Source organism: Lagopus muta, chromosome 8, assembly GCF_023343835.1.
Source record: "Lagopus muta isolate bLagMut1 chromosome 8, bLagMut1 primary, whole genome shotgun sequence".
Lineage (NCBI taxonomy): Eukaryota > Metazoa > Chordata > Aves > Galliformes > Phasianidae > Lagopus > Lagopus muta.
In genome coordinates, this window is record NC_064440.1 from 22,173,303 (window position 1) to 22,200,838 (window position 27,536).

The following is a 27,536-nucleotide window of genomic DNA, read 5'->3' on the forward strand; positions in this document are numbered from 1 at the left end:
ACTTCTCCGCCTGCCTCAGTTCTGTGCTCAGGAATTATCTTTAACTATTTTTGGATTTCACATGTGTGCATGTTGCACATAAGCATACCTATCCTTATAAAAATATAAATTGAAACACTGCTATTTTAACCTACTGGATAAAACACTAAAAATCAGATCATTCTGAAAATCAAATCATGCTTTGAACAATGGCTTCAATAATATATTAGGTCATGTCTTTGCCCTTGAAAGCCCATTTATGAAGAAATATGCCTTGAATCAATTCCATATGCCCACAGAACTGCTTGCAGAACTTGATTTCTTATTTTTAAGCTCTGTAATACTGTAAACTCTGCTTATTTCCAATATCTCCTTGGGATATGTTCTTGCACTCAGGTATTTCCTTTAGTCACGTTCACGTACTGAAAGTGAAAACACATAAAGACACTGCTTAGGACTTGCTTCCGTTTTCTGTTTTACTCATTACTGAAGTGTTTAAAAGCATTTAAGAAAGTTTGCTGAGATACAATCTTTACCATCTCCCATAAAAACAGCACAGATTTTCTTTATCCATACCCTTTCCACACAACTCAATCTCCTAATGTTTGAAAGACCTGTGTCCTTCTCAGAATCATTTGGATCTTACTTTCTCCTGGTGTGTAAGATTTACTACCTATGAAATATTTTATTGCCTTATTTACTGGCTTCAGTGGCTCCTTCTGGGAAAATAGGCAGATCAGCTACAGGCACCCCTAAAGACAATGATGTTAATGACTCCAGCTGATGTTTCTACTTTTCCAGCCAATGGAAATGTGAGCCCTGTTCCTGCAAGAAGTGTGTTTCGTGAAGAACTGTCCCAGCATACTCCAAGTGCTTACTGCCTGGAGCAATACCAAATATATATTCTAGCCTATTTCACAAATCTGTAGAAGATCACACAGCCATCTAACAAGGAAGAGTAGTCATTTATGTTTTTCATAAGCAGGATTACTCAGCTTAAAACCAGGTGAGGTATGAGAAGGAAAAAAAAAGTTTAATCTTTCCAAGAAAGTGGCTGAAGGCAGGGATAGATCACTAATGGGAAAATAAAAAATAACAATCATGATATTTCTGTAAAGTGTTTCATTTAAAGATCTCCAACCTATTTAAAGATATTATTTCACTTACCCTATCAACATGCCTTTTCTTTGTTCAAGTAGCACTGGAAAAAAAAACAAATCAACATACAAGTTTTGCTCACAAATCTGACATACTTTAAAGCCAAGAAAATATATATTAAAAATGTAAATTTTGAAAATGGTTCAGAAAATAACCTTCGCAAATTAAATTTCATTCACCCAGCAGCCTGAAATTGGCCATTCAGCGATTCCTCCCTTGAGCACTAAGAAAGAGGCTGCAAATTTGAAGGAAATCATCACACTACAAGATCCTTTGGATTACTGTGGCGTCTCAAACAGACTGTGCAGACCTATAAGCAGCCACTCCAACTCTGAGTCTCTCATAGATCCTTACACACTGAGATATTTGGACCAGATGTTTAACACCATCCCAGCATCACACGATCAAAAAGCAGTTTAAGAAACACTTGACAGATTAGAAGAATCAGGCAGGCAGTATACACAGACAGATTGTGATAACTAGTTTGCAAACCCGCATTTTAAAAAACCTTCAAACTTATGCAATTGTAGGTTTCTATTTCTCCTGAAGAATTACAGAAGTTTAAGATACAGTAAGTATGAAATCTGGACTCTGCATGTATAACTGAGGACCTGGAATTAGGATGCTGAAAACCTAGATGAGAGCAATATTCCCTAGGCATCACAGCCCAAGGTAAGAAGAGACTGCATCATAATTCAAATTATTTTCTTGTGGTGAAGAAGAGTGATTGCTTCTAGATTTTTTATCCAATGCCTTCACGCATTGTTTCAAAGTAGATCTTAAAATTTGGATAGCAAATGTTTTTTCCCATAATTTTACGCAAGTCTAGCATAACACAATCGTGGATTTTAAGATGTGCCTGCAATACAAAGAACACTCGATTGTTATGGCATAGAAGACAAGCAGCTCTGAATTGAAATGCTTCTCCTTTATAGAGATGATAGCAGCAGGTCCTCTGCCAAGACAATTCTGAAGATATTTAAAAAAAAAAAAAAAAACACATACCAGAAAGTAACGTAGAATATTTTGTAGTTGTCACGTAGGTTTTTCTTTTTTATTTTTTTTATTTTTTTATGTTTTTCTGGGGGGGAGAGGGAGTGGTGGAAAGGGAAGTAGGGGTGACTCCTTCCCTTTACAAGGCTATAAGAACAATTATACATCTTCGAAATCAAGATAAATAGTACCTCCACATGGACATTCCCCTTTTTTTTTTTTTTAATATTCACTGACAGGTATTCTTCATTATTACTCACAATATCAATTCTGACTTCTGTTTCTAAAGACATTTTATTAGGCCTCCATGCTTCGCATCCCCACCAGTTCTTATTACCATTTTCAAACCCTATGGTGAAGCTGACAAGAAACAGAATAGATTTGACAACCAGAAGCTTGGAAATCTAGCAAGAAATTACTATGCAAATGTGTCTGGGAGAAGATAACATTAATAAATATTTGCTGACGGGCCTTTTGCTCTAGTAGGTGGCACATTTATAATGAAAACTTAACAGCAGTTAAAGCCAAAGACCAGAAACCTCAGATGTACTTGTGGATGATGGATGACAAAGAAGAAGAAAAACAGTTCTGCTCGTTGTCATTTTTAAGGAAACTAAGCCAATCTCATTACCTGAGATGAAAATACTTTCCTTCCAAATCCTCACTTGCTATGTTTTACTTACCAAAAAAAAAGAAAAAAGGAAATTTTTTTGTTCAGCAGTTACTAGCAATTCAACAGTATGTATTTCAAAGTACTCATACTTTCAGAGCTGAAACATGAAGTGTAACAGGCAACATTAGGTTTGTCATTAAAAACAAATAGAGCAGTTACTTGTAAAAAACATACATGTTAAACTTAAGTTAATTCTAGAGCTAAAGGAACATAAATCACATGGAAGCACTCCATATTTTGACTTCACAGTTGAGAAAAAAATCAGCTCTAAAATTTGACACAAAGACAAACGTAAGAAAAGAGGAGGAGTTACTTCCATGTGATCACATGAGAAGAAGACGCACTGTTTTCAGTTTGGACTACAAGAATGTAAGACATTGTTCTGGAAGAAAAGTAACTGGCCTGGTGTAACTACAGTACAGGGAACTAGAGGTAGGGCTCATGTAACAAGAAAAACAATGGCAATTCAGAAGTGAGCAATTTATACCAGACACTGAATGGCATACAGAAGAGAGAAGTCTGTTTCTATTTTAGTTTGAGTGTCCCTATAGTAGAAACTGCTGCAAAATAACTTCCTTTTCTAATACAACCATAGCTGTGATTTCCCCTTCTTAAAACACTCAACTGAAACATTTTTTTGGATTTATCAATGGCCTGCACACTCAAAAGCCTTCTGCTCTGAATAGAGGCACACATGCAGACACATACAGACCAGGGATCACCCTGACACTGAAGATAATCAGCAGCTCATTACACTAAAAGGTCAAGTTTGCAAGCAATACAGAAATCATATAAATAAATTCACAACAAAATCTAAATGTATAGAGCTTTTTCACTTCTATTTCTTTGGGAGAAAGTTTGCTAACAGAAAAATACCATATTCTGGCAGTGATTTCATTAGATTCAGAAATCCTGAACATCAATTCACAAAGCTTAGAAAGATTAGCATCATGCTTTACAGTCACAGGCTTAAGAATAAGCCTGTTGACAGGAACATGTTGTCCAGGAGGTTCTATGCAACTAAATTCTAAGCACTATTTAAAGTAAAACAGGAAGGAATTAGTCACCCAAATAAATTAATATGCTTATGCTGTGCTTCCACTCCTCCCACAAACTACAGAAAGAAGGCTTTGTGTGTGGATCGATGGATGGATGTGGGTGCTACAAACGTGTTCCAAATGAGCTGAAGACATCCCAAGGATAATAGCCTGAATATCACACGGTGTGATATTTTCCCTAAAAATCCAGATGAAACGGAAAAATACCAAGGAGTATCTGTCAAGCACTCCAGGTACTAGAAGTGATGAAATGAAAAAGATTCCATGAAATTGTTTACATAATTGGATTGTGGGCAGACAGTTCCAAAACGTCTTTATAAAAACTAAGAAAATAGGTAGAAGATATTATATTCCCTGTTTTTTGTGTTTATTGAAAATACACTTTAGATAAATGAAAGTCTTTGGAACTAATACCGAGACACTAATGTGAAATGTTACCTGAGATAAAAGGAACTCCAACTAAAGTCCCTTTTTGATATTAAGATCCACAAAAGAAAAAAAAAACAACCCCACAACCAATATTTGTAACATGTTCAAGTGCTAGAAATCACTGTACAATCATATGTAAATGCTATCCTGGACAATATTAAGCTGCATAACTGTTTTTCTATATTTAACATACAGTGTTAGAAACTGGGGCTAATTTCTATGGAAGAACTAAGAGAGCCAGCTATATCACATGCAGTTGATTCAACCTGGAGAACAACTGTCCCTTCACAAGTGCTCTCTGAGAAAAGTTTGACCTTGCCAGCTGAAAAACCACTGCATAGAGCAAGGAAAGTGGAAGTCCAGAAAAATCTTGAGAAGTACAGGTAGCACACACTCCTTACCTGATACTAAGAAAGAGAGCTTTATGCATTCAATTCTAGATGAAAGAGTATCTACCACTGGTAAGAGTACATTGTGAAGACTTAAAAAACCAGGACCCACCATTCTGCTATGAGGAGGCAAAGTTGTAATTTTGATTCATTGGGCAGTTCCTGAGATCACTGGTATGAATCAAGTTTTTGAAACAAAAGGTAAGAGATACTTCTTCCAGATGTTACAATTTGTGTTTGCAATAGCACACTTAATACAAACTGCGATGGACTTGCCCAAGCTACCTGGGCAAAAAAGGAGATGTATCTAATAGTAAAAGACAACTCCAGGCTTGTAATACAGAAAATTCAGATTAGTATTAAAATGCAATTCTCAGCAGTTAATGGATAATTTAAACAATTCAACAGTATAACGACTGAATTTATCAAGTCCTGACGTCCTTAAATTGAAATTGGATGTTTCCCTAAATAATGTGTTCTAGTTCAATTGCAGTTATTGGACTTAACACCACAGAGTTGCATACTAGAGAAAGAAATTTTTTCTAAAGAAGAAATTCAAGGAATTAAGGAGATTAAGACTCTGTGATTACTTTGGTCCTCAGAATCTTCCATATTCAGTGGATATGAGTTTGATTCTGATTTCGTTTATAGCAAAAGAATGAGGCTAAACCATATGTAGCTTACAAAATCTTTGGCTTCCAAACTTTCTGGTAACAAGTTCACTTTGATCTGTGTAACAGAAAGATTGTTCTCATTATCTTCAGTTAATTAGTAGATGTCCCTTCAGACTTTACTTCACTCTGGCAGCAAATTGTTCTCCATCACAATGGCATAAGCATGTTCCTTGAGCATTCAGCAGCAAGGACAAAGAGGAGAAAAAAGAAAAAAAAGGAAAGAAAAACATTAGTGGTTCTTCAAGCAGTCCACTACTGTCTCTCTACACCGTTACTGATGTCATTCTCACACGTATTTAACGCCTGAAATCTTGAATTTGCAAAACAATGAGTACTAGAACTCTAGCAGCAAGCAATAAACTACATGTTCATTCAACAGGTGGTCTAAAAAATAACATGAGTAAAAAAATTTCAGTTTCAGACAAGGTAGTGTATTAACGATACGTCATTGGTTTCTTACAGATTAGCACCACTCTTTAAGAGTTGCTACTGTGGTGCATTTCACAACACATTTCTAGCTACCTGTTTTGTGACCATTAAGGACATCAAAAACTGCTGTTCTTTCACCCAAGTTCAGTGCATGCTCTATCTTGTACACAGACACCTCACCCAATCTTTCCAAATCCCTGACATTTCTCCAGCAGTGCCTTTGCCACAGAGAGATCAGTGTTGAACAAATGAGGCATGTCCTGTTTCAGAAGGGCTGGATCAGCTCCCTTCTATGCAGTATGCAGCTGTCAGTCTTGAGAATGAAAACCTCTGCTGCAGCAGGAATCAGACTCAGAGTAGCTGAACTGGCTGCTAATCAGCAACCAGCAGAAAGAACGCACTCTTGCTCTCCACTCCTTAGTTATTCAATTAATTCATGACAACTATTGTCATTTGCATTTCTATCTTAGCTATTTAAAACACCTAAAGTAACTTGGGTAAGTTGCATCCACAATGAAAAGGGAAGAACTGGAGCTACCAGAGTAGTCTGCTCACTATCAAGTAACTCCAGGTTTTAAAATGAGAAGTAAAAATAGTAGAATTGGGTTTTATTTGCCCAAATCATCGCACTATACATAGTGTGAGTGGATGATTTGGGCAAATAAACATTTCTATAGGAAAACTGTAAAAAGGGAAAAATTACTACATTGAGTCTAAAAAAAAAAATCTGTCATTCCGTAACCTCCTAAGTATTTAAGCAAAAGAAAAAAAAAAGAAAGAAAAAAACAAGTTATGATTATAAACAAGGCCTATATTTGCCAAGGTAGAAGTCCAGAGCAATTAAGCACAACAGACAGGAGCTTTACTAAAATCTGCTTTTTCCTTCTGCATTGGAATCTTGACATAAAGTGTGACTGAAATCTATAGCCTTAATTTCAAATGAGTCTGTAAATTCCACAGTGATGCTTGGTCTTCAATAAATTAACAGTCCTCCAAGTGTATTTCTTGTACATAAAATACCACTATGCAGGCATACCTAAGCTAGCAATCAAAGAACTCCACAAATCTTTTTGTTCTTCTTTCAGTGAAGGCAGCTAGAATTTTTACTTGAAAAAAATAATAATAAAAGTTAAATTATCTGATAAAATTATTATTTAGAAAGCCACTCTTAACAGCTTTTGAATGCTGTTCAATTTAATAACATGCCTATTAGGCATAAAATGGACTTCTAAAGATAGAGCTGTACATTAAATTTTGTTTCTAAACACAGATAAACACAGATACTAATCTCTTGCTATTCAAATACAAAGCAACACAGCATACTTTAAAAGGTTCATTATTTTCTAGTTTTTCTCATTCTGCTTTGCTACTGAGTATCTTGATATAGATGAAAGCAGAAGAATGTTTCTGCCTCTACTGAGTAACTGATGGTGAACAATGTGAAACACTGCAAGTATCAAACACTGCCTATTTGAAAGGCACATTTTCTAGAATTTAGGAATTTATAAAGCATTTAAGATCTATAGCTTTTCCACTCAAGTATTCATGAGTAAATATTCCCTTACAAATCATAACTAGATTACAGGCAATTCATAGAGTTGCTGAATTATTTCTTTATTAATTTGGATTTTAAGCTTCACTGATTATCTAATCCAAAAACATTTCCCACAAAATGATACCAACTGCATAGGTACCATGCAGTAACACAGAGGTCTGCCATGTAATAGAGAGAACAATGTCAACCAGAATATTTTACTCCACTCAAGTAATATTAAGTAATCTCTACAACAAAGTGTTTTCAATTGTTTCTCCTGAGGAAGGAGGAAATAAAGAAGAACAAAAATCTTTCTTGCAAAGAGAAATACTTGCTAGAAAGGAAAAATCATTAAAGTGAGCAAGTGCTAGCAAATGATAAACAAAATGAAGCAGCAACAAAAATATTTTTAGTTGTTTCTGTCAAATCTTGTTTCTGTCGATAGTTCTTAACAAAAAATCTGGTGTCACAAGTTTCAGATAAACATTCTTGTTAAACATATCGCAACAACAACAACAAAAAAAGCCCAGAATGCTTCCATGATTATTTAATCCTAAGCAAATAAGTTCCTGGTGTTTTAGCTTTGGAATATCTGAAGCCTGTGCCCTGCTTACTAGCCACAGCAACTTGTATCTTAATCCCAGCATTCTGGGCATGCCAGGTGATAAGTGCTATTTATGTTTCTTTACAAAAATAAATAAAAAAGAGGCTGTTACAGTGACTGTTTAATACAATAGGGATTGTTACTATCCAGAACCTTACTAGAGACACCAGGCTCCAGTCTTGCCGCTAACAAACTTGGCCACAATACACTAATTGCAATTCCTAACAATAAACTTCAGTTCTTTCCAACTACTCTGCATTTTCTTGATGAAGTGATTTCTGTGACTCTTTATCCAGATGTGCCACTCTAAAGCCTAGAAATCTTCCTCACCTCTTTATTTTCCCCATGGTCTACTTCAGTCTGTTCTGCTGATTAAAAAAAAAAAAAAAAAAAAAAAAAAAGACTCCTTCTCTACTGACTCCCAGGACCATGATTTCATTCTTTCATTCTACCTCCTATGAAACACAATAATTCGGGATGCCATCATTGTGAACGCTCTGTGCTGAGTGAGAAGTTGAATGCCCACATACAAAAATTTTAAATCCAGGTTGAGCAAAATGAAAAACAATTTTAGGAACACCCTTCGTGGGTTTCTTCTAAAGAATGAAAGGAAATGGAGTTGTCTGAGTAAAATTCACAAGATCCCAGCTGATAAACTCTGAATTCTGAATTATGTTATTAATGAAATCTTGAAGAGAACACAATGGAAACAATAGTACCATTGTCCTGCATTAAATTATTTGACAGAAAACCACATAGGCTTCTAATTTCTATGTTTGCTTTTTTAATTTATTTTTTAAAAAACATGGAAGAGCTTCTACACAGGTTCTCAGCTCAAGAAAAGGTTCTGACCAGCACATTAGTGACCTGTTCTCTGTCTCTTCCTCTAGCTCAGTAAGAATATAAATAGCATCCAACTGAACAACTTTAACACAAGAGAGAAACAAACCCAAATGACACACAAACAGAAAACCATGAAGAGCTCAGAATTCCCTGCACGTGCAAACAGCTGTTAACCTCCAATCCTTCAAGAGTAGGGCTTCAAGCTCATGTACTGATCAGAACGTAGGTCTCATATGCTGTTCAGAGATACTGCAGAAACTACTACGTGACATTACAAAACGCATCACTCCAAGAACTCGCATCTAGCCAGAAGTTTGACATTTTCACATTGCCTAGCAAGAAATGTTTGCCCATCAAGCTTTCACAGCGGTATCTTTTCACTCAGCTCCTACAACGTGCTCTAAGAATTCAATAAGTACCAGTTTTTAATTTGAAAAAGCACTAAAGCACTGATCATTAATTTGAAGGACTGCACTGATCATGCACAAAAAAAGCTCTACTCAGGGTAGGTCCAAGAGCTACCCAAGGCTAATGAATTTAGCCTTTCATCTGCCCAGCTGCTGGTCAATACAAAAGCAACCTTCTTACATCCTTACAGATCAAAAAGTACTCTGCTTTCCTCCCATCAGAAAAGAAAACAGGAACAAAAAACCTACATGAAAGGAAAGTTATTCGGTTCATTTTCTCTTGAAAGGCACATTATGAGCACTGCTCAGAATCCAGCAAAACAGAAAGCATATAGAAAAAAAGCACAGTTTCTTGGCTGAACATTCTGGGTGAGGCTTCCAGAACATCTCAACTCCTGCCTGGCTCTCTAGCTTATCGGCAGGGAACAACACACCGAAACTCCAGCTTCAGCTGTAGGCTTCGACAGGATTGCCACAGTGTCAGCTTACTCTGCTCTCTTGACAGGAATCATTAATGACCTTCACTGAAAAAGACAAATTCAAGATTTCCACACAGAGTCTGACTAGCCTCAAGTCATAAAGTCAAGTCATCAACATAGAATGGTTTACAACTCTAAACCACTTCCCCAGTTATTTTTTCCTTTTAGCTTACAGTATCCTCTTTTTCAGGATCTTCTTGTAAGTAAACATGCACTAATGAAGCTGCTATCCCCAGAACACTGAAATAATAAAAGACCCATGCATTAACGTTTATGTCTTCTAAAAGATCTTCTAAAGAAGAAATTGAAATTACAGTGCCATGTGAAACTCATCAATCTGAAGCAGAAACACTCTTGAAGATGTAGAGTTCCCTACCAGGAAGCTCTGTCCAATTTAACTAGCATTCTGGATCTCGCTTCTCTCATTACATACCAATGTGAAATGACAGGAAGAGAAATATGCAGCAGTAAAGACACATGGGAAAAGATGCAAGATCTCTGGAGCTAAAAGTACCTTACATGCAACAAAGTCTTGGAACAAAGAACTAGCCAGCTTGAAATGCGACAAGCATATTTATAGCTATAAAAAGCACATATAAAAGAGTCCCACAAAGAATAAAAGGATAAGGAAAGGCATTCTAGCTAATGTACTTAAAGAAATAAAACAAGTTTTATATGTTACGGTAGTGACATGTCACACGTCATTTTCCAAATGTTTGTAATGATGTTTTCTGCCTGGCAGCCTTTAAACATGTGCTGAAGGATAGCAAGCAAATTTATTCAGAAGTCCTAAAACGACAGCAAGCATATATTTATTCAAAGGTCCTAAAATGACAGCAACCATCTTTTTTCAAGCTGTCTAAAAAACAAGCTGTCAGTTTGCATCAACTTCATGACTACAGGATGCTCCAAAAACCATGACTTTGAGAAAGGGGCTCTGCTGAACTGATATTCTGCGTTCCAATGAGACTTTTAGCAGCAGTTTCCAGAGATTCCACTTCTTCCTTCACGATGATGAATTACCAAAAACTGCTACATCAAACTGCTAAGAGGTAAACTGAAGTGGATCTCCAGCTTCTTTCCCAAAAAAGGTACATTGATATTTTTTCTCAGTTCGTAGAGATGACACCCATCAGTTCTAGAGCTCACCAGGTCTTCCACACAAAAACAGAGTTAGATTTTGTCCCCAGTTGACACAACTTGACAAGAAAAAAAGTTACATCATAAAAATTGCTCATTGCAGGATCAAATAAAAGTTATGGAAACTCATACTAAAAGTAGCACAGTTTAAAGTTTCCTAGTATACAACAGAAATTAATGTAAACTGGGTAAAGTAATCCAAGTGAAGCCTAACACAGTATAGTATTAATCACCTTCATTTTTCACTATGAGTAGCTGCTGTTAAAGGAACAATTTTTAATCTGGCAGAGGTAGAATGTTCTTCCATGATTCAGTCTCACATCCGTGCTGAAGATAACAGAATAGATCCTCCTGGAAGCTAGCTAAGGTATGCGGAAGAGAAAGAAATGATAAGAGACAATCAGCATGGCTTCACCAAGGGCAAGTCCTTCCTGATCAGCCTAGTGGCTTTCAGGAACGGCATAACTGCATCAGAAAGAAGAGCCATTGATGTCATTGTTCTGGACTTCAGTAAGGCCTTTGGCACTATCCCCCACAACATCCTTCTCTCCAAATTGGAAATCTATGGATTTGATTAGTTGAACTGTTTGATGGACAGGAAACTGGTTGCAAGACTGTACGCAGAGACCACTGGTCAATAGCTCCATGTCCCTATGGAGATCAGCAATGAGTCATGTCCCTCAGGAGCATCTCCATCAATGATGTGAACAGTGGGATTGAGAGCACCCTCGCCAAGCTGCAGATGACACAAAGCTGCATGGTGCAGGTGAAACAACTTATGGAAGCCTAGATAGGCTCTAGCAGTGGGCCCAGGAAAACCTTAAGACATTCAGCAAAGCCATCTAGGTTATAGCAATCATCACTATCAATGCAAGTTGAGGGATGAAAAAAAATTGAGCACAACCCCGCTGAAAAGGACTTGGGAGTAGTGGTGGATGGGAAGTTGGACATGAACCAGAAATGTACTGTCGTAGGCCAGAAAGCCAATCCTATCCAGGACTGCATCACAAGAAACGTGGCCCTGGAGAAACGAGCTCACCTGGAGTTCTCAGTAAGAAACAACGTAGACCTGTTAGAGAACATCCAGAGGAAGGCCACAAAAACAATCCAAGGAATGACAACTCCCCTATGAAGACAGGTTGAGAGCTCTGGGGCTGCTCAGCATAGAGAAGACGCTGGGGAGACCTGAGGGCAGTCTTTCACTATCTAAAGGGAGGCTGTAAGAAAGGTGACTAAGAAAGGTGACAGGCATTTTCGCAGGGTCTATGGTGACAGGACAAGAAAAGGTTCAGACTGGATATAAAGAAAAAGCTTTTTGTGCTAATGGTAGTGAGGCACTAGCACAGGTTGTCCACAGAAGCTGTGCATGCCCTGTACCTGGATACTCTCAAGGTCAGGCGGGACAGGGCTCTAAGCAACTTGATCTAGCTGCAGGTGACCCTGCTTATTGCAGGGGAATTAGACTAGGTGACCTTTTAGGGTCCCTTCCAACTCAAATTATTGTATGATTTTAAGAATGAAATACAGGTTAAAAAACAGCTGCCTAATCGATTTACAGAAGGGTTAAAAAAAAAAAAAAAAAGTATTTACTAACAACTTACAGCAACTTCTAAAAGTTTCCAGATAGAGTCTATAACACATTCTACAGTTGCATTCTAGAATGACTCTCCTGGATGTTTAGGGTGCCTCATAGACATGCGTCAAGTGCACTGTGTCTTTGATCACTGAATAAACACACAGAGTAAGATATCATCAGGGGATAGTAATTTTCCATGTCACAATAAAAGTTTATTGCAAAGTGATTTAAAAATTCTATATGAATCTTAAGAAAGTGACAATCAGTTTAATATTTTTACTTCACAAATAATAATATGCTTAGGAATGTTATGTGAAAAACTAGAAAACAACTCCAAAATGCTAACTGAAACAAGAATAGTCACTGGGCCAATTTGCCTTTATTAGGATCTCCCTAGATTCCTTTCCTCCCCCTCCCCCAACCTGCTTTTGTTGTTGGCTTTGTCTGCTGGTTTTCTGTGTGTATGTTTTTCTTTCTTATTGAGGGGGAGGGGGAAAGGGAGGGGAGAGGGCAGGTTATCTCCAAAGAACACCTTAGCAAAAGCTATCAGCTTTGACAGAACACCAAAATTCTGGCACTGAACCAGAAATTGACCATTACCATAAAAAGAACTGCTAAATGAGAAACCATGTGCTCAGTATAAAACTAATTTCATGCTTTCAAAAGCACACAGTGGCTTCTAGCAAGATAGTGGCCCTGGGACTTGCAAAGACAGATTGGCTAATACAAATGGTGTGTGCTCCTGATGCAGTCTGCTTAGCCAAGCTTCACATGTACTGGCAGTAAATGGAAATTCTCGAATCTTCTGTCAAACAAATACACACTTATCTATAACTTTAGAGCTGAAAGCTATAAAACAGCTGCCTCATAAATATATTTAGCAGGAAAATGCATGAGCTGTCCTAGTTCCTTGTAAAAAAAAAAAAAAACAACAAAAAACACAGCAGTCTTTACACAGAAAGCACAGACATTTTTAGCAAGCAAGAAAAACATTTTAATAAGTATTTTTCAGCTTCTTCCCTTCTTTAATTAAAATACTTACTATCAGAAGATTAAAATAAAATCATAGCAGGTCTCAGAATGCAACATACTAGCAGAACAGTAGTGCTTAATGAGTTTAATTTTTTAAGTATTTTGCAATAGATAAATTCTCAAACTTTTCTTTTTTTTAAAACAGGTACAAAGTTCATTTCGTTTTCAATAATGCTTCTGTCAAGCTTAAAGATTTACTACTACAACTTCACAGACTACCTTCAGCACAGTATCTGTTCCCTTAAATAAAAGTTACTGCACTAAATCTCAAATTTAACTGATTAGGGAGAAGCGACAGTCATTTTATACCCTCTCAAGCAAGCTGTCAGTGCAAATGAATTATCGGATGCTATCCTGGGCATGACAGGTCATAACTTTTAATATTAACAATGACAGACATAGACAACATGTCAAATCCAGTATACAATTTATTTCCTTCTTCACTTTCATAGCTTATCTGAAGAATCCAACAGCTCTTGTGCTTTGTATTTAATTATAACTATAATTTGAGATTTAACAAACCAAAAAGCAAGCTCTTGCAAGGGGTATTTAGTCACACTGTTAATTAGCTCCTTCCTATAACAATAATACAGCACCACTAACATGTTTCAAAAACACTTAGAACACATAGGAAGTCACCTAGTGAAAAGATGCCCTCTGCAAGCAGCAAGCAAGAAATGGGAGCTTGCCACACATTTAGTGTTACTCTGAATATTGAAATAAGAGAAGAATTTATGTATGATATACATTGTCATTTTTCTTAACATTTCCACTGGATTAACTAAAATACAAACGACATGAGTACAGAAATACTGCTGAACACGTAAGCAGTTGCTACTAATATCGCATCACAAAGCAGTTCAGTGAAGTTTAATTAAAAAAAATAATCATACTCACCTCTACTGGGAAGTCCACTCCACATTGTGGCAGTAGTATTTAACGAGCTCAAATGGAACTAAGTGACATAAACAAAACTTCCAGTATGCAACCAATATGATCTACAGTGCTACAGAGCCTTGGCTTCAGCCCTGCTCCTCTGTCACAGTGCACTGGCACACCAGTGCAGCTCCAAACCTTCCCAGATGCTGCCTTATAGCATTGCTCATTGAAAATCCTTCACACGCTGGCAACATTTTAGGGAAGGACAAGCACACTCTGAGTCATTTGTAAAGAAAGCAAAGCAATTTCAGTTCTGTATCTTCATGCGGACGGAAACACAGAGCACTGTCAAAGTAGAAGTCTGAGGTGAATTTACGCTGAGAAACAGGCAACCTAAGCAGTCATTATCAATGCATGAAATCAGCCAGTGATCAAATTCAAGCAAACCATAAAAAGGGTATGATTATGAAACGCTCCACAGATCCAGCTCTAAACCGCACAGAACGAAGAATCATTTATCTAGCCTGTGTAAATGTTAAAAATAGCTCTGTCTCTTCTACAATGAGCACGAGACAGAGGAGAAGCTGTAGCCTGTATTGTGGTGGATTGCTACTGGGAAAAATCTGGCAATAAAAATTAATGATTCCTTACAGTTTTTCTAAATAAGATCAATTTACAATTATGCAGATGAACAAATAAGTACTCTTTAACCACATAACTGACAAAGCCTATCAGATTTATACAAATACAATATCTGCTAAAGAGAAGCATAAATGTCTAGAGGAATTTCAGAATACTGACCCATCTGTACAGACTGACAGATTAAGCATTTGTCCCCCTTAAAAAAAAAAAATGAGCTACTAAAAACATGACATTATACAACCAATGCCTTTGCCTTCTGAAAACAATAATAATTTTTCATTACTTACTATGAAAAATCTCCATGGCTTATTAAATTCATGCTCTTCCTACTCCCACAGAGCCTTTCCACTGTGTAAATCCTTTTGTCTTTTCAGGTACTTCATATGTTTTCTTTCCCAGAAAAGGTAAGAGGGCATGTGCCACTGTGCACACTCACACCCTCAAAGATTTTAAATACAAAGTGTAATAAGAATCAGATGTAATCATGAATCAAGTTTAAAATGAAATAGAAGGACACAGGGGTTTTTATTATAATACCTGTGCAGTTATCCAAACATACTACTGTGTCATGAGACAGCTATGAAAGAAATTTTGGCTGGCTCTGTTCCCAGATGAAGATACTTACTATAAAGAATATCTGATTTACTTTTGAAAGATAAAAATAGTAGGAAAAAAAAAGTTAGCTTATTATTTTTTATTTCATTCATTTCTGTACTCAATCACTGTTGGAAAGACATACTGAATAAAACTGATAAATCCGTATTTAGAGAAACCACTTTTTTTTTTTTTTTTTTTTTTTTTTTTTGAATGCTACAACATCTGATTCTTGGACGTCTCGAATGTCAGTTCATTACCACAACAGAATTGCCCCCAAGAGAGATTATAAACCATCAAAGATGAGTCTTCAGCAGAGATTTTTGATACAGGACTATACTTGTGCACACTCATGTGCTAGGAGCTAATGCAACAAGTGGCAATGGTTGTAACCAATTCCATTTTGAAACCCTTCCCCACTCCGCCTGCAACAAATCCCCCCATAAGCATTTTTTTCCGCCAGACTAGTCACATACCAAATTTGCTTACAAGTGTCATTCATGTACTCCCTGCCTCCAAGAGGATGACGTGGGGACTACAGGTGGATAATTGTTCTGATTCCCATTGATCACTTCCAAAAAGCATGTTTTTTCCTTAATTTTATATCATCACTTAAACAAATAACAGAAAAAAAAGAGCCCGCTTCAATGAAAAAAAAAAAAAAATTCCCACTATTTTCTTGAAGACTCCTGACTTTATTTTTTTAATCATTACCTGTACTTTCACAATGCAACTACTCAAAGACAGAACAAAATATTATGAATACAGTTTGCAGCTACTAGCAAATGAGACCATTTTTAACATCACTCTGTCCCTTGATATTCACGCTCATCATCAATATTTTGTAAAGAGTACTAAGAGCATAAAAACAACCTGAACTCCCCTTAATTTCAGAGCAACTAATTACACTAACCGTAAGAAAAATAGCAGCCATTCCACATAAATGTGTTTCATTTCCAAGAAGAATGCTAACTTAATAGCATATAATTCCGAAGTAAATTGTGGGAGATATTCAAGTAACAGAAACAACGTAGCAGTATACCAAATACAGCCTTGTTCAGAAGAACACTGAATAAGGAAGTCAATTTACACTGCAGTAAGAAGTTAAATACTAGGTTTCTCAACAGCTCACAAATTAAAGTTATATTACAAGAGTATAACCTCTTTATTACCTTCTTCTAGTAAAATTTTTAAAAAATTTCTTCTTCTAGTGAGACTCTACTCTTTGGTTCTGCCAAATAGACAAATTTTGCCCAGAGGAGGACAGCAAAGAGGCAGGGCATCTCCCTTTCTCACAGGGACAGCAGAAGAACAGTCCCCTGACATCACTTCACCTTGTGTCTCACAGCAGCATCTTTCCTTGGCTTCCCAAGAGGGCTGCAGGCAGCAGAGAGAGAAGGCAGAACAAGAGCTGGCCTTAATCAAGTCTAGAAAAGGTTTGGGCACAACACAACAACAAATAAACCTATAGTGCATTCCCATTACCCTCTGTAGACTTGCACACTACTTCCATAGCTTCATATGCAAGAGCTGAGGAAGACATAGCTCACCAAATTTTTCAAGATACTGTTGGTTGCTGCTTAGCATTTCTCTGAGTATTCACTAGAATGAGTAATAAACATATTCTGTAATAAACTTAGATTATCCCTGTTTGCTTATTTTTTCTTCCAGAAAAATGTCAGATACATGCAGACAAGGTATTTTAGGGTCCAGTTCAAGAAGCTTAAAGCAAGCAAAATTTCTATTCACCATTGAGCTGGCACAAAGCAGTTCAGATGGCAACAAATCTACATGGCAATAAGTAAGTCTGGGTCCTGCTCAGGATTCAAATCTACGTACAAAGCTGTCCATTCAGGATCTGGGTCTGCTGGCAATCAGAAAAACAGGGAAAAACTCCACTGAAATAAGAGTAATGCACTGCAGTTACCTTTGATTGTAACAGACCATCACTCAACCCATGATTTCTGATTCTCATCACTGATCTTGTGAAGTTGCACTGAACTCATGCCCTGTCAAGGTGATTTCCTTCACCGTTCTGTAAAAGAGTCCTCTGCACACACATTTACTAGAATAAGTATATGCTCGTGCATGTAAGTCTACCTGAAATAGTCTCAGAACCATTTCCTGAAGTTTACCAGTAGTCTTTTTATTTTTTCCCCCAAGTCAGATATTTAGACAATCAATTACTAGTTTAAGCAAGATCTCGAAGAAAGCCCTTGTCATTTGGCACTGCTGAAGACCCTATCGAACTCAAGACATTTGGTTTGGGAACCCAGTATTCGAGTTACCTATCTAGGCCATAGATCCTGTAAAGCATGTGCATCCAACCTACTAGTTTATGTTTTTGTTGCCCTAATTTATTTATTTTTATGTTTTATTTTAAAAAATGTAAGAAAAAGTTGTGTTACTTAAACTATATTGTATATTTCATCTGCAACCCAAGACAGCTCCCCTTCACTCAAAGCCACTCAGGCAAGCCAAAAGGCTTGACACGATTCGGAGTGCTTTAGCAGTAAGCCTCACTGCCTCCATTGCCTTGAAAGGATGCCCAGACTTCCCACATAACGCAGCATCACATAAGATGGCAAAGCAGCACTAATTTCTGTTGCCAAAAGTGGAAAAAAAATACAATAGAAAACCTGACTTCTCCATGCTGCCTTTTGCTCTCCTCCAGTGCTCAGATGGGGCAAGGGCACCCAACGAGTGTGGACCGCAGTACGTGAAGCAAAACCGGCGTCCATCAGAGGAGAACTGAGACGAACAGAACGATACCGTTTAAAGCCCTGCCGCAGCACACCTTCACAGACGGCTGATGATCGCTCGGCACGCCGGTTCCACGGCCAGGCTGAAGGTAGCGGCAGCACGCATTGCTGCCGAGCACGGCGCAGGCTGCAGCCCCACCTGCTGGGCGCAGGTACCGCTGCACGCCCCGGCCCGTGCCCTCGGCGGCCGGCTGCTGGCAGGCGAGCGGAGAGCAGTCAGCACGCAGTGCCTTTCAGGCAGCACGGGCCTCTCTTCAAGCACCCAACTTTTAACTTCAAGCTAAAGAGAGGGTGTCGTCAGGTAAGTGCATCAAATCACCAAGCCCTTCTCTTCTCGGTCAGTTCGTTTCTTGATTCAATCAATTCTGCAATTTGTGCAAGATGAGAAAAGCAGCTTTTGATCTTTGCTTTTAGTTTTAATTTTTAATTTCAAATTGCTGTGGAGAGACTGACGTGCAGGTAGAGCATAACTAGTAAAATTGTGTGTAAACTCCAGTAATGGTGGATAATATCTTTTGAAATTCTATGACAAATTTGCCTTTAAGAATTAGCTTTGAAGTTATGAAATATTATTATGTCCAAATACATAAATCCCATCATCCGGATACCATAGATCTAGTATTATTGCCAAGAATTGGCAATAATTGCCGAAGAATTCCAGGTCCCTAGACTTAGGAAATTTTTCCATGAAGGACCATTATAGAACTTGAAGGTATGAGCAACAATTTGAGGTTATATACGTAAAATACGTTGGAGGCTAAAAATTAAGAGGATGCATTATAACATCCTGAGACCACTTGTCACAAAGGGGACTTCAAAAGAAAGAATATGAAAATACACCTCGTGACTCCTTTGTGTCTATTTGCGTTTGGAAGAAAGCCCACCAACAGCCAGTGAGGCTGGAGATGGCGCTTGGATGGATCAGTTCTGTTGCACAGGCTCAAAACAGACAAGTCTGTAGTCTTGATCTCTGTATTCTGAACATACATTTATAGGCATGTGTATTCCCAATCACCTTTTTAATATTATACTTATTTATATTTATTTATTCTATATTCATCTTACAAATGCAGAGGAAAAACCTCACTGCAATTAGCAGGAACCTTTGTAGCAAGCTTCAAATGCTCATTAACTGGTTCAGCAGAAGGGTATGTAGTTGTAACAGTGAAGTGTAAGAAGGGCTATTTGCTTTCTTTGCACGTGGAATCAAGTCTGTTCATTGGTGAGGTGAGATGAACAGAATTGTTCTCTTACCATCTGCACAATTAATTGTTTACAGTGTTAGCCAAAGAAATGGGAAAGGCAGACTCCCATTACAAGGGATAATAACACTCCAGAGGACATGGATTAAAACCGAGCCTGGATAATATCAATTTATAAGAAAATTAATTTCTACTTATTTTTGAAAGGTGTTCTTTGAGAATGACATTTTGGTAAACGCTGTTCCTCTAGTGTCTCTTAAGCATTACATTAAGCTGTCTACACAAGACATTTTTTTCTTCTAAATGCTTATGACACCAACATCCTTCAGCTATGAAAAAAGCATACCTATTTCAACACGCAATGGGTAGACTAGTGTAAGGTACTAAATAAGTAGCATGTGGTCTAATACAGAGATAAATGAACAAAGCATATTGCTAAAAAAAAACAAAGACAACAAAACAGGAGTTTTAACTCCTGTGCCATATGGTAGCCTCAAAGCCTGTGTTCCACCAAACTTAAAATTCACTGCAGTATATTCATATTTACTTGTCTCAGAATCAGAAGTATGATTTGCTCTACCTCTATTAACGTGTATGTAAACGAGCTCTTTAAGATCAACCTCAGCCTTTTTGCATGCTACAGAATTTAAAACAAAAAAAAAAACAAAAAACACCCAACCACCCAAATGTTGTTTAACAAAATAAATGGAAGGGGAAAAAAGTATCTATTTCAACTATGAGTAAGAAAAGCATCCTTGAAGTGCTCTAACAAATTTTCTTCAGTGTTTTTGGAACATCACAGAAAAAGGATAATCCTGCAGCAAAATCCTTACACACTGAACATCAAAGCAATAGACCATCTGGCATACCAGGATCCCTTACAAAAACGGAAGGAAAGTCACAATATCCTTTTCCTTACAACTGTAGAAGTTCAAATTGTTCAATGAGTTCAACCTCCTATACGCTTAGAGAAGTAGAAAAATAAGACATTTTTTTTCATAGTATATATGAGTGAAGTTTAGCAGAGAGAAAAGAAAAAAAGTTTGTGGGTTTTTTTTTTTCTTAATGTAACATTGCAACTTTTCATATTGCTTGGGCAAAATACTTATTAGGAACAAAGGACTTCTGTTTTGTCCTGTTAATAAAAAGTATTGCTTCAAATTACTTTACTTGAATTAGAGTAATTAAAAACTCAGACCTATAAAAGCAGAAACAATTAAACGACCAGGCTGTTGAAAGTTGCAGCTCTCCTTTCCTACCAGTATATTTCTTTAGAAGTTTCTCCTGCCCATACAACATCCTTCCAGAACTTGTTTCTTTAGGAAAAACATAGATGACAAATGCATTGCTCTTTGAAGCCAGAACAACTACTTTTAAATATGCCATAATCTCAACTACGTAAGGCCCAACCCAGTCATTAATCATGCACTGACATAATAGTTTAAATAAAATAATCTTCACAGGAGAAGAAATACACCAACAATTCTCAATCTAACAAAATATATGAATATAGATTAAAAGTAGCAATTATTTTTAATGGTTATGCTGGGTGGGGAAGGTAGAGCTTAAAACCTTCCTTAAATTTCTTGTCCAAAATGCAACATTTCTTACTGATTAGGTACCTGTGCTTGTACTTGCAAATAAGGTGCCAGGAGCTGTACTTGTAGGGAGCTTTCCATTATTTAGCTGCTTCACTCTTTTCAGGTGAGACTTGCCATTGTAATGAACTTGAGCTTGTGCTGCAGAGTTCAGCTGTATATTGCACACTTCGCAGAATGAAAATAGTATCTTCTTTTTTTCTTTGCCTAGTTGATAGTCCTGTCTGTCATTTTTCAATCCTTTTTCTTCAGAACTCCGTAGAACAGCTGGCTGATTCATAATCCCATCTTCAAAGACACGGTCAGGACTTAACGGACGCTTCATACCTACAAAACAAAAAGAAAAGTGTTACTGGAAGTCAACTAGTAATGCTTAATACCAAATCAGTATTTTTGTTTTCAAAATGCAGTAAAACAAGCCACCAATTCCAATACATAAGGTTCCACATTGTAGAAGCATCTCTTTATGGAGAAATATCTGCATTTGTGACACACCTCAGAGGCAAGAAATAAGAAGGTGGGTCAACACCCAGTGACAACTCACAACTCATTGCTCTGTTCTTCAAGCTCTCTGATTTAAAGCAGGTTCATACTTACATCCCCAGCAGAGGTTTAGACCTTCGTATAGAATCATTAGGGTTGGAAAAGATCACAAAAAAAAAAAATAAAATAAAATCATCTAGCCTGACAGCCTACATACCAATATTGCCCATTGAACCATATCCCTGGGTACCACATCCACACATCTCTTGGACATCTCCAGGGACAGTGACTCCACCACCTCCCTGGGCATTCCATTCCAGTGCCTGACCAGTCTTTCTGAGAAATTTTCCTAATATCCAGTCTGAACCTCCCTGGTATAACCTGAAGTCAATCTCCCTCATCTTATCATTAGTTACCAGGAGAAAAGGCTGGCTTCTACTTCACCACAACCTCCTTTCAGGTCATAATAGAGAGCAGTAAGAGCTCCCTGAGCCTCTTCTTCTCCAGACTGAAGAATTCCAGTTCCCTCAGCTGCTCATCATAAGACTCGTGCTCCAGATCTTTTACCATCTTTGTTGCCCTTCTCTGGGCACACTACAAATACATTTCCTCTATCTCATTACAAACCGGTTCCAGAGCTTTTGACTTTCCTGTGCCCATAGTATTAACTGCTGCCCCAGGTAGAATTATTCAACTAATGATTTTCTTTCATCATTATTTAGAAGACAGTAAAATGTGTGAATGAGAATAATGAATACTTTCTACTGTTATTTGCACCCAAAACTTCATACAAGCGTTAAGACTCCTATGATAGATAAATCTATGTAGATGTCTATAACTAACTCTCAACTCCTTCACTATTACAACTGTTATGCAGAAAAACTCCAGCTCAAAGTTCATCTTGTGGGAGCTAAGCAAATGCATAGCAAACGGCAGTCCCTGGACAAAAACTCAAGAGTCTGAAACATGCATTTGTCCCTAGAGAATAAGACCTCATCACAGTAAATGAACTACAGTGAACAAAGAATCTGTTATTTGTTTTGTTCCCTATTGTTTCTATCTATGTTGATAGAAATATAAAATATATATAAATATATAGATATGTGAGTCTGTAGGTACACAAGTGGTTTGTTTAAGGTTATTTAAAGGATTGTTTATACGGAGGGATGGAGTACTTCATCACATTCCTTACTCTAGCCCATGCTTAAAATCCTAGTATTTGTACAAACTCCTCCCCAGTCATGAGTCATTCTTCCAGTATTCTAAGTCAACAGAGTAGTTGTAGTCATGTATCCATTTCACACAGCTCCCAGCTCTGTCATCAAGTAAACAAAAAAATACAAGCAGGACATTCATTAAGATGTACATCAAATATTAAAACAAAAAAACATTACTGCAGATTCCAGGTACCTAATTTCTTTTTAAAACACATTTCAGGAGTGGATCCTGAAAACCTAGGCTGTCACACTAAATCATTTAAGCATAAGTATCATATTTCAAGGCAAGCAACCAAGATCCTCCACTCCACTGAGCTTAGATGACATTTTCATCTGAAAATTTAATCTGCTCAGAGCTTTGGTATTTGTTACTTTTCAGTGCATTTTTAAACCATAAATATAACTTCCCCCTGTGCCTTTTGTTCTCTGATTTCTATTATTTTATTTTTACACTGCTGCTCTGGTTTTTATTCCCTGAAGTAAGAGGCTGTGGGAAAAAAATAAATATATTATGCTGTTGTTTTGTTTTGTTTAAGTTCTACTAACATTAGAAAAAAAGAAACAGGTAACAAAAAAAAACTCAGCTTGTCAGAGATTTCGTAACTGTGACGGCAGAAAGCAAGTACTGATTCAATATGTAATTCAATAATTATTTCAATAATTCAGTAAACTTTAAGCTCTTTACAAAACTCCATTAGTGTGAATGCATTTAAAAGTGGCAGAGGCTCATATCTGCATTGAGAAGTGACAGGGATCAGAGGGACAGATGCTCGGTGCAGACAGAGAGAGTGGAGTTCCTCCAACAGCACTGCAATCTGCAAAGGGGTATTTTGGGAAACAGCAGAATGGTACTGAATTAGGCTGCTGTCACTGGAACATGGGATGCATACAGTCCCAGCCTGCACCATCCAGTTTAATTTCACCCAAAACAGTGAAGCCTTTCATTTGGCCAAGTCAGACAGCTATGCAAGATGCACCAAAGCAAAGTGAGTGGGGAAAAAATGAGAAGAATTCCTCAAAAATGCATTTCCAAGGTGACCCAGATGTTTTTTCATGTAGACACGCCCAGAAAGAGCAAGAGCAATAGCAAGGACTTGAACACTGCATCTAGACCCTAACGCAGCATCCCAGCAGCCAGCCCAGCAAGAAAATCCATCTTCACACACAAAAAAGAGGAAAAAAAAAAAAAAAAAAAAAAAAAAAACCATAAACAGAACAGTTTCAAACTTGCTTTTAGCACAAAGCACTATCTTGGCTACATTAGTAAAGAACAAGTGAGAAATACAGAAAGCAATATCTTGTTACCACTTAAGAATTAAAAATCACAACCTGAAATTTTAAAATAACTGCTTAAAGTTGTCTAAATTAAAAGCGAATTGATAACCTCCCCACAGCAGCAGGGAGCAGCGTTTGCAGACTACTTCAGAACCAGTACCTTCACCAAGCACCTTCAGCTTGGCTGTAGGAACACTCATACCTACATGCTCTGATGCTGGAGAGGACCTGTACGTGCAGCCAGAGAGCAGAGCAAACCAGCCCTCAGAAGTCTGTTCCCATGCAGCAATCCCAGCCTTCCTCTTCCTGGAATGTGAGACCTGAACATTTGGTACAGCAAAGCTCTTAAATAAGATGTGACATAATCAGATGCAAAGCCATGCTCCTGCCTGCTGCGAAGAGCCAAGAAGATCCTATGCATGCACTGAACAAGCAGAGGTGGCTTCTGGGGCTGGCTGTAGAACTGCACCACCTCTAGAAACTTATGCAGGCACCTTCCCAACCTGTCCTGCAGCCAAGAATGGTTCAACACATGGCAAACATGAAGGCACAGTCACAAAACACTTTCCTTTCCTCTCTTAAATTACTCTCAGAGAAAACTGCTCAACTCTCAGCCATTTCTGTAGGTCCTGTGAAGTAATTGACATCTTTAAAATGCCTTTTCAATACCCTTGCCCAGTCTCCTCTGAAGTGAAAGCAATGGTGGCAAATATCCACTAAGAATTTATAGCAGAAGTACCTTTAATACAACAATGTATCTTCTACCATAACTGATCAGTTGCTGTGGTATATGTATCTATAAAAAAAAAAAAAAGCAAAAATACCCACACACTCAAAAAAGATTATTATCTGAAAGGTCCCATCTTTCTTCAAATTCTATCTCCTTTCCTCTTTAAAATTTTGGTTGGAAAAACACCTTCAAAACTCTCTGCTGAAATGTGCTGGCTCTAAAATACAAGCACAGTTGGCACTGAGTCAGCATAAGAATCTTAACTTGAATGTCCCAGGAGACTGACTTCTAAAGAAAAGTTACTTGACTGCTTTGTGCTTTTATGAAACAAACTTGTACAAGAACTTACACAAAACCAACCTCATAAACTTAACTTAGACATTCTTCCTAATCTCTACATTTGCCATATACTTGCATATATTCAAGTGACTAGGAAGTCTTTCTTACCCCATTAAGAAAAACGCAGCCTTTCACTGCAGAGATTCTTAGTTCTGGATGGTATTTATTCTCACTCACCAGGAGTCAGATAGGAAATGGGGCCGTTTAGCTCCTCAAGCTTTTGCACAGCTCACTAACGTTATCATGTAACAGAGGCAGCTACTTGAGACTACAGTCAGTGAGCTGAGAATTAAGAGAAGTTATACGATCGTTGTACTTTGCAAAATCAAGAAAGTCCATTTAAAATAATTGTTATCTACGGGATTTTGAAGTATTTAGAATTAGGTTTAAGACTAAATAAAAAAAATACAACTTCATTACAAGTGAAAATAATGGGAATTATCATACGGGCAAAATACAACAAAATCAGTACATCTGTGATAGTCTGGTCAGATTTACCAGCTGCTTATGTTCGCATTTAACTCTACATAAATATTGACTTGAAAATAAGAGTTCTATAGAAAACATTTTATGGAACCTTAAAGAATGCATCATTTTCAAACAAAATGATTGAGTCCATGGTTAGAAAATGTATCTATACATGTTTACATACAGCGTCTCCTAATGAGTTTCATGAAAGCTAATCATTTAGCTCAGCTTTAAACATTAATTTAAATGAGCAAAACTTTCCTATAATGCAAATATGCTTTCCCTACCACATGCACAATACTGCCAATCTACATAGGTTGCTCCAAAAGTAATGCTTCCTATTTGTTTCCATGGCAAGTAGAACAGATACAAATAACACAATAACTGTTTGATAGAGCAAATTTTCAGCTACAAAACAGTATTTTTCAGTATAATCATCACCATCAGCTATGCATTTTTGCCAGTGATGAACAGAAGCCTGCATGCTGTGCTCATAAAAATCTGCATGGCTGTTCAGAGCATGTCTTGCCTTTCATCTCACTGTCACCACTGCTGAAACGCACCACCCACCGCCTCACTGCACTCACTTCCACTATTTGGTCTCCATAAATGCTCAGAAGAGTCAATGAATGTCAGTGGGTGCCAATTTTTCCACATGGAGGAATTCAATGACACACCATTGCTTCATACGCATTTCCATGTCAGATGCCATTTTGTCAGACTGCTGCCATCTGTCACATGGCAAAAAAGTGTAATGGAATACTGGTGAGAAGGTCCAGCCTCTACTGCCGTATCTCCAATATTCACCTCTGTAGTCATGGGCCAACATAATGAAATCGCTTCCAGAGCAGCACCTATATATGAGTAATCTTCACATAAAAGACACAAAAATTGTTGTTCCAAACACATAAATCAAACCTCCACAAGCTCTATAACTCAGGCACCAATATAAAAAAAAAAAAACAAAACAAAAAAGGTGAGCTTTTAAACCTGCACCATGTTCAGCTCATGTCCCTCATGCCCCTTCCCCCAGAAATAATAAAAACACATAATTATGTACAGGACTGTCATTCCAGAGCTATTTCATTTTTATCTTTCAGCAGACCAACATTTTTTGCACCTTTCCTAGACAAAGCTGATCACAGGGATTGGGTCCTAAAAACAGTTTAATTCACCTTTATTCACTTATCATTACAAGTTCTACAAATTGCCTCAGCACTGTACTGACACTGTCCTCCTTTCATCTGAATCTGGGTCTTAAATTCTCTGCCTGTGTAAGGCAACAGAGGAGCTTCACTTTAAAAGCAACTACCTATAGTTCAAAAGCCAACGTGTATTTTAAACTTTATTATTTAGCGTATAACTCAATGATTTCATTTAAGACTAGCAGGTGTAATTTGTTTCCCACTTTCGTATAGCCTGGATACAGTCTGCTATTTGTTAAGTCTCAACAGCAGTCAATAGATGCCAACCACAAATTAAAATACTCCATCAGGAAGCACAATACCATGAATCACCCTGAAGTGACTCAAACGTTACAAAGATAGCGCCATATCATTGTAGCAGTATTTACTCAATTACTTAGAGAACTAGACCCAATTAAAAATTGAAAAGTGAGAACTTAAAGACAAGAAAAAAGTAGGAAATGAAGAACATCTGTATCCGTTACAAAACATCCAATTGATCCAGAAATTCTAGGTTCATAAAGGGACCATACAACACTTTCATCTTTCACGTGTACTTATAATTCCGCTCCTTTCTCTTGTATTACCAAGTTTTTGGGCTTCCTCCAACTCAGGATATTCTATGACATTAAGTTCTTCTATTTCAAACCAGATATACTCCATTTTACTCTGATCAAAGTCATTCTCAAACTGCTTCCTCACATAACAGCTTTTAGATATTTGACTAAGCTGTTACCAGACTAAACACTTTTCCCCATCACGCTTC

The 27,536-nt window shown here is 37.4% G+C and overlaps 1 protein-coding gene across 9 annotated transcripts in view; it reads right to left on the minus strand.

The window, feature by feature from the left end:
* ZNF385B (zinc finger protein 385B) overlaps positions 1 to 27,536 on the minus strand; it is a 153,287-nt gene that overhangs the window by 101,828 nt on the left and 23,923 nt on the right. For 4 of the 9 annotated variants that reach the window (XM_048953867.1, XM_048953868.1, XM_048953866.1 and 1 more), the window contains exon 2: positions 21,099 to 21,401. In XM_048953867.1, the coding sequence (XP_048809824.1) occupies positions 21,099 to 21,399 (301 nt within the window). In that variant the 5' untranslated portion in view covers positions 21,400 to 21,401. Of the gene's footprint in view, positions 1 to 1,146; positions 1,181 to 13,407; positions 13,474 to 14,294; positions 14,844 to 21,098; positions 21,402 to 27,536 lie in introns of those variants that run through there. The other 5 variants (XM_048953870.1, XM_048953873.1, XM_048953877.1 and 2 more) reach the window with 5 other exon arrangements.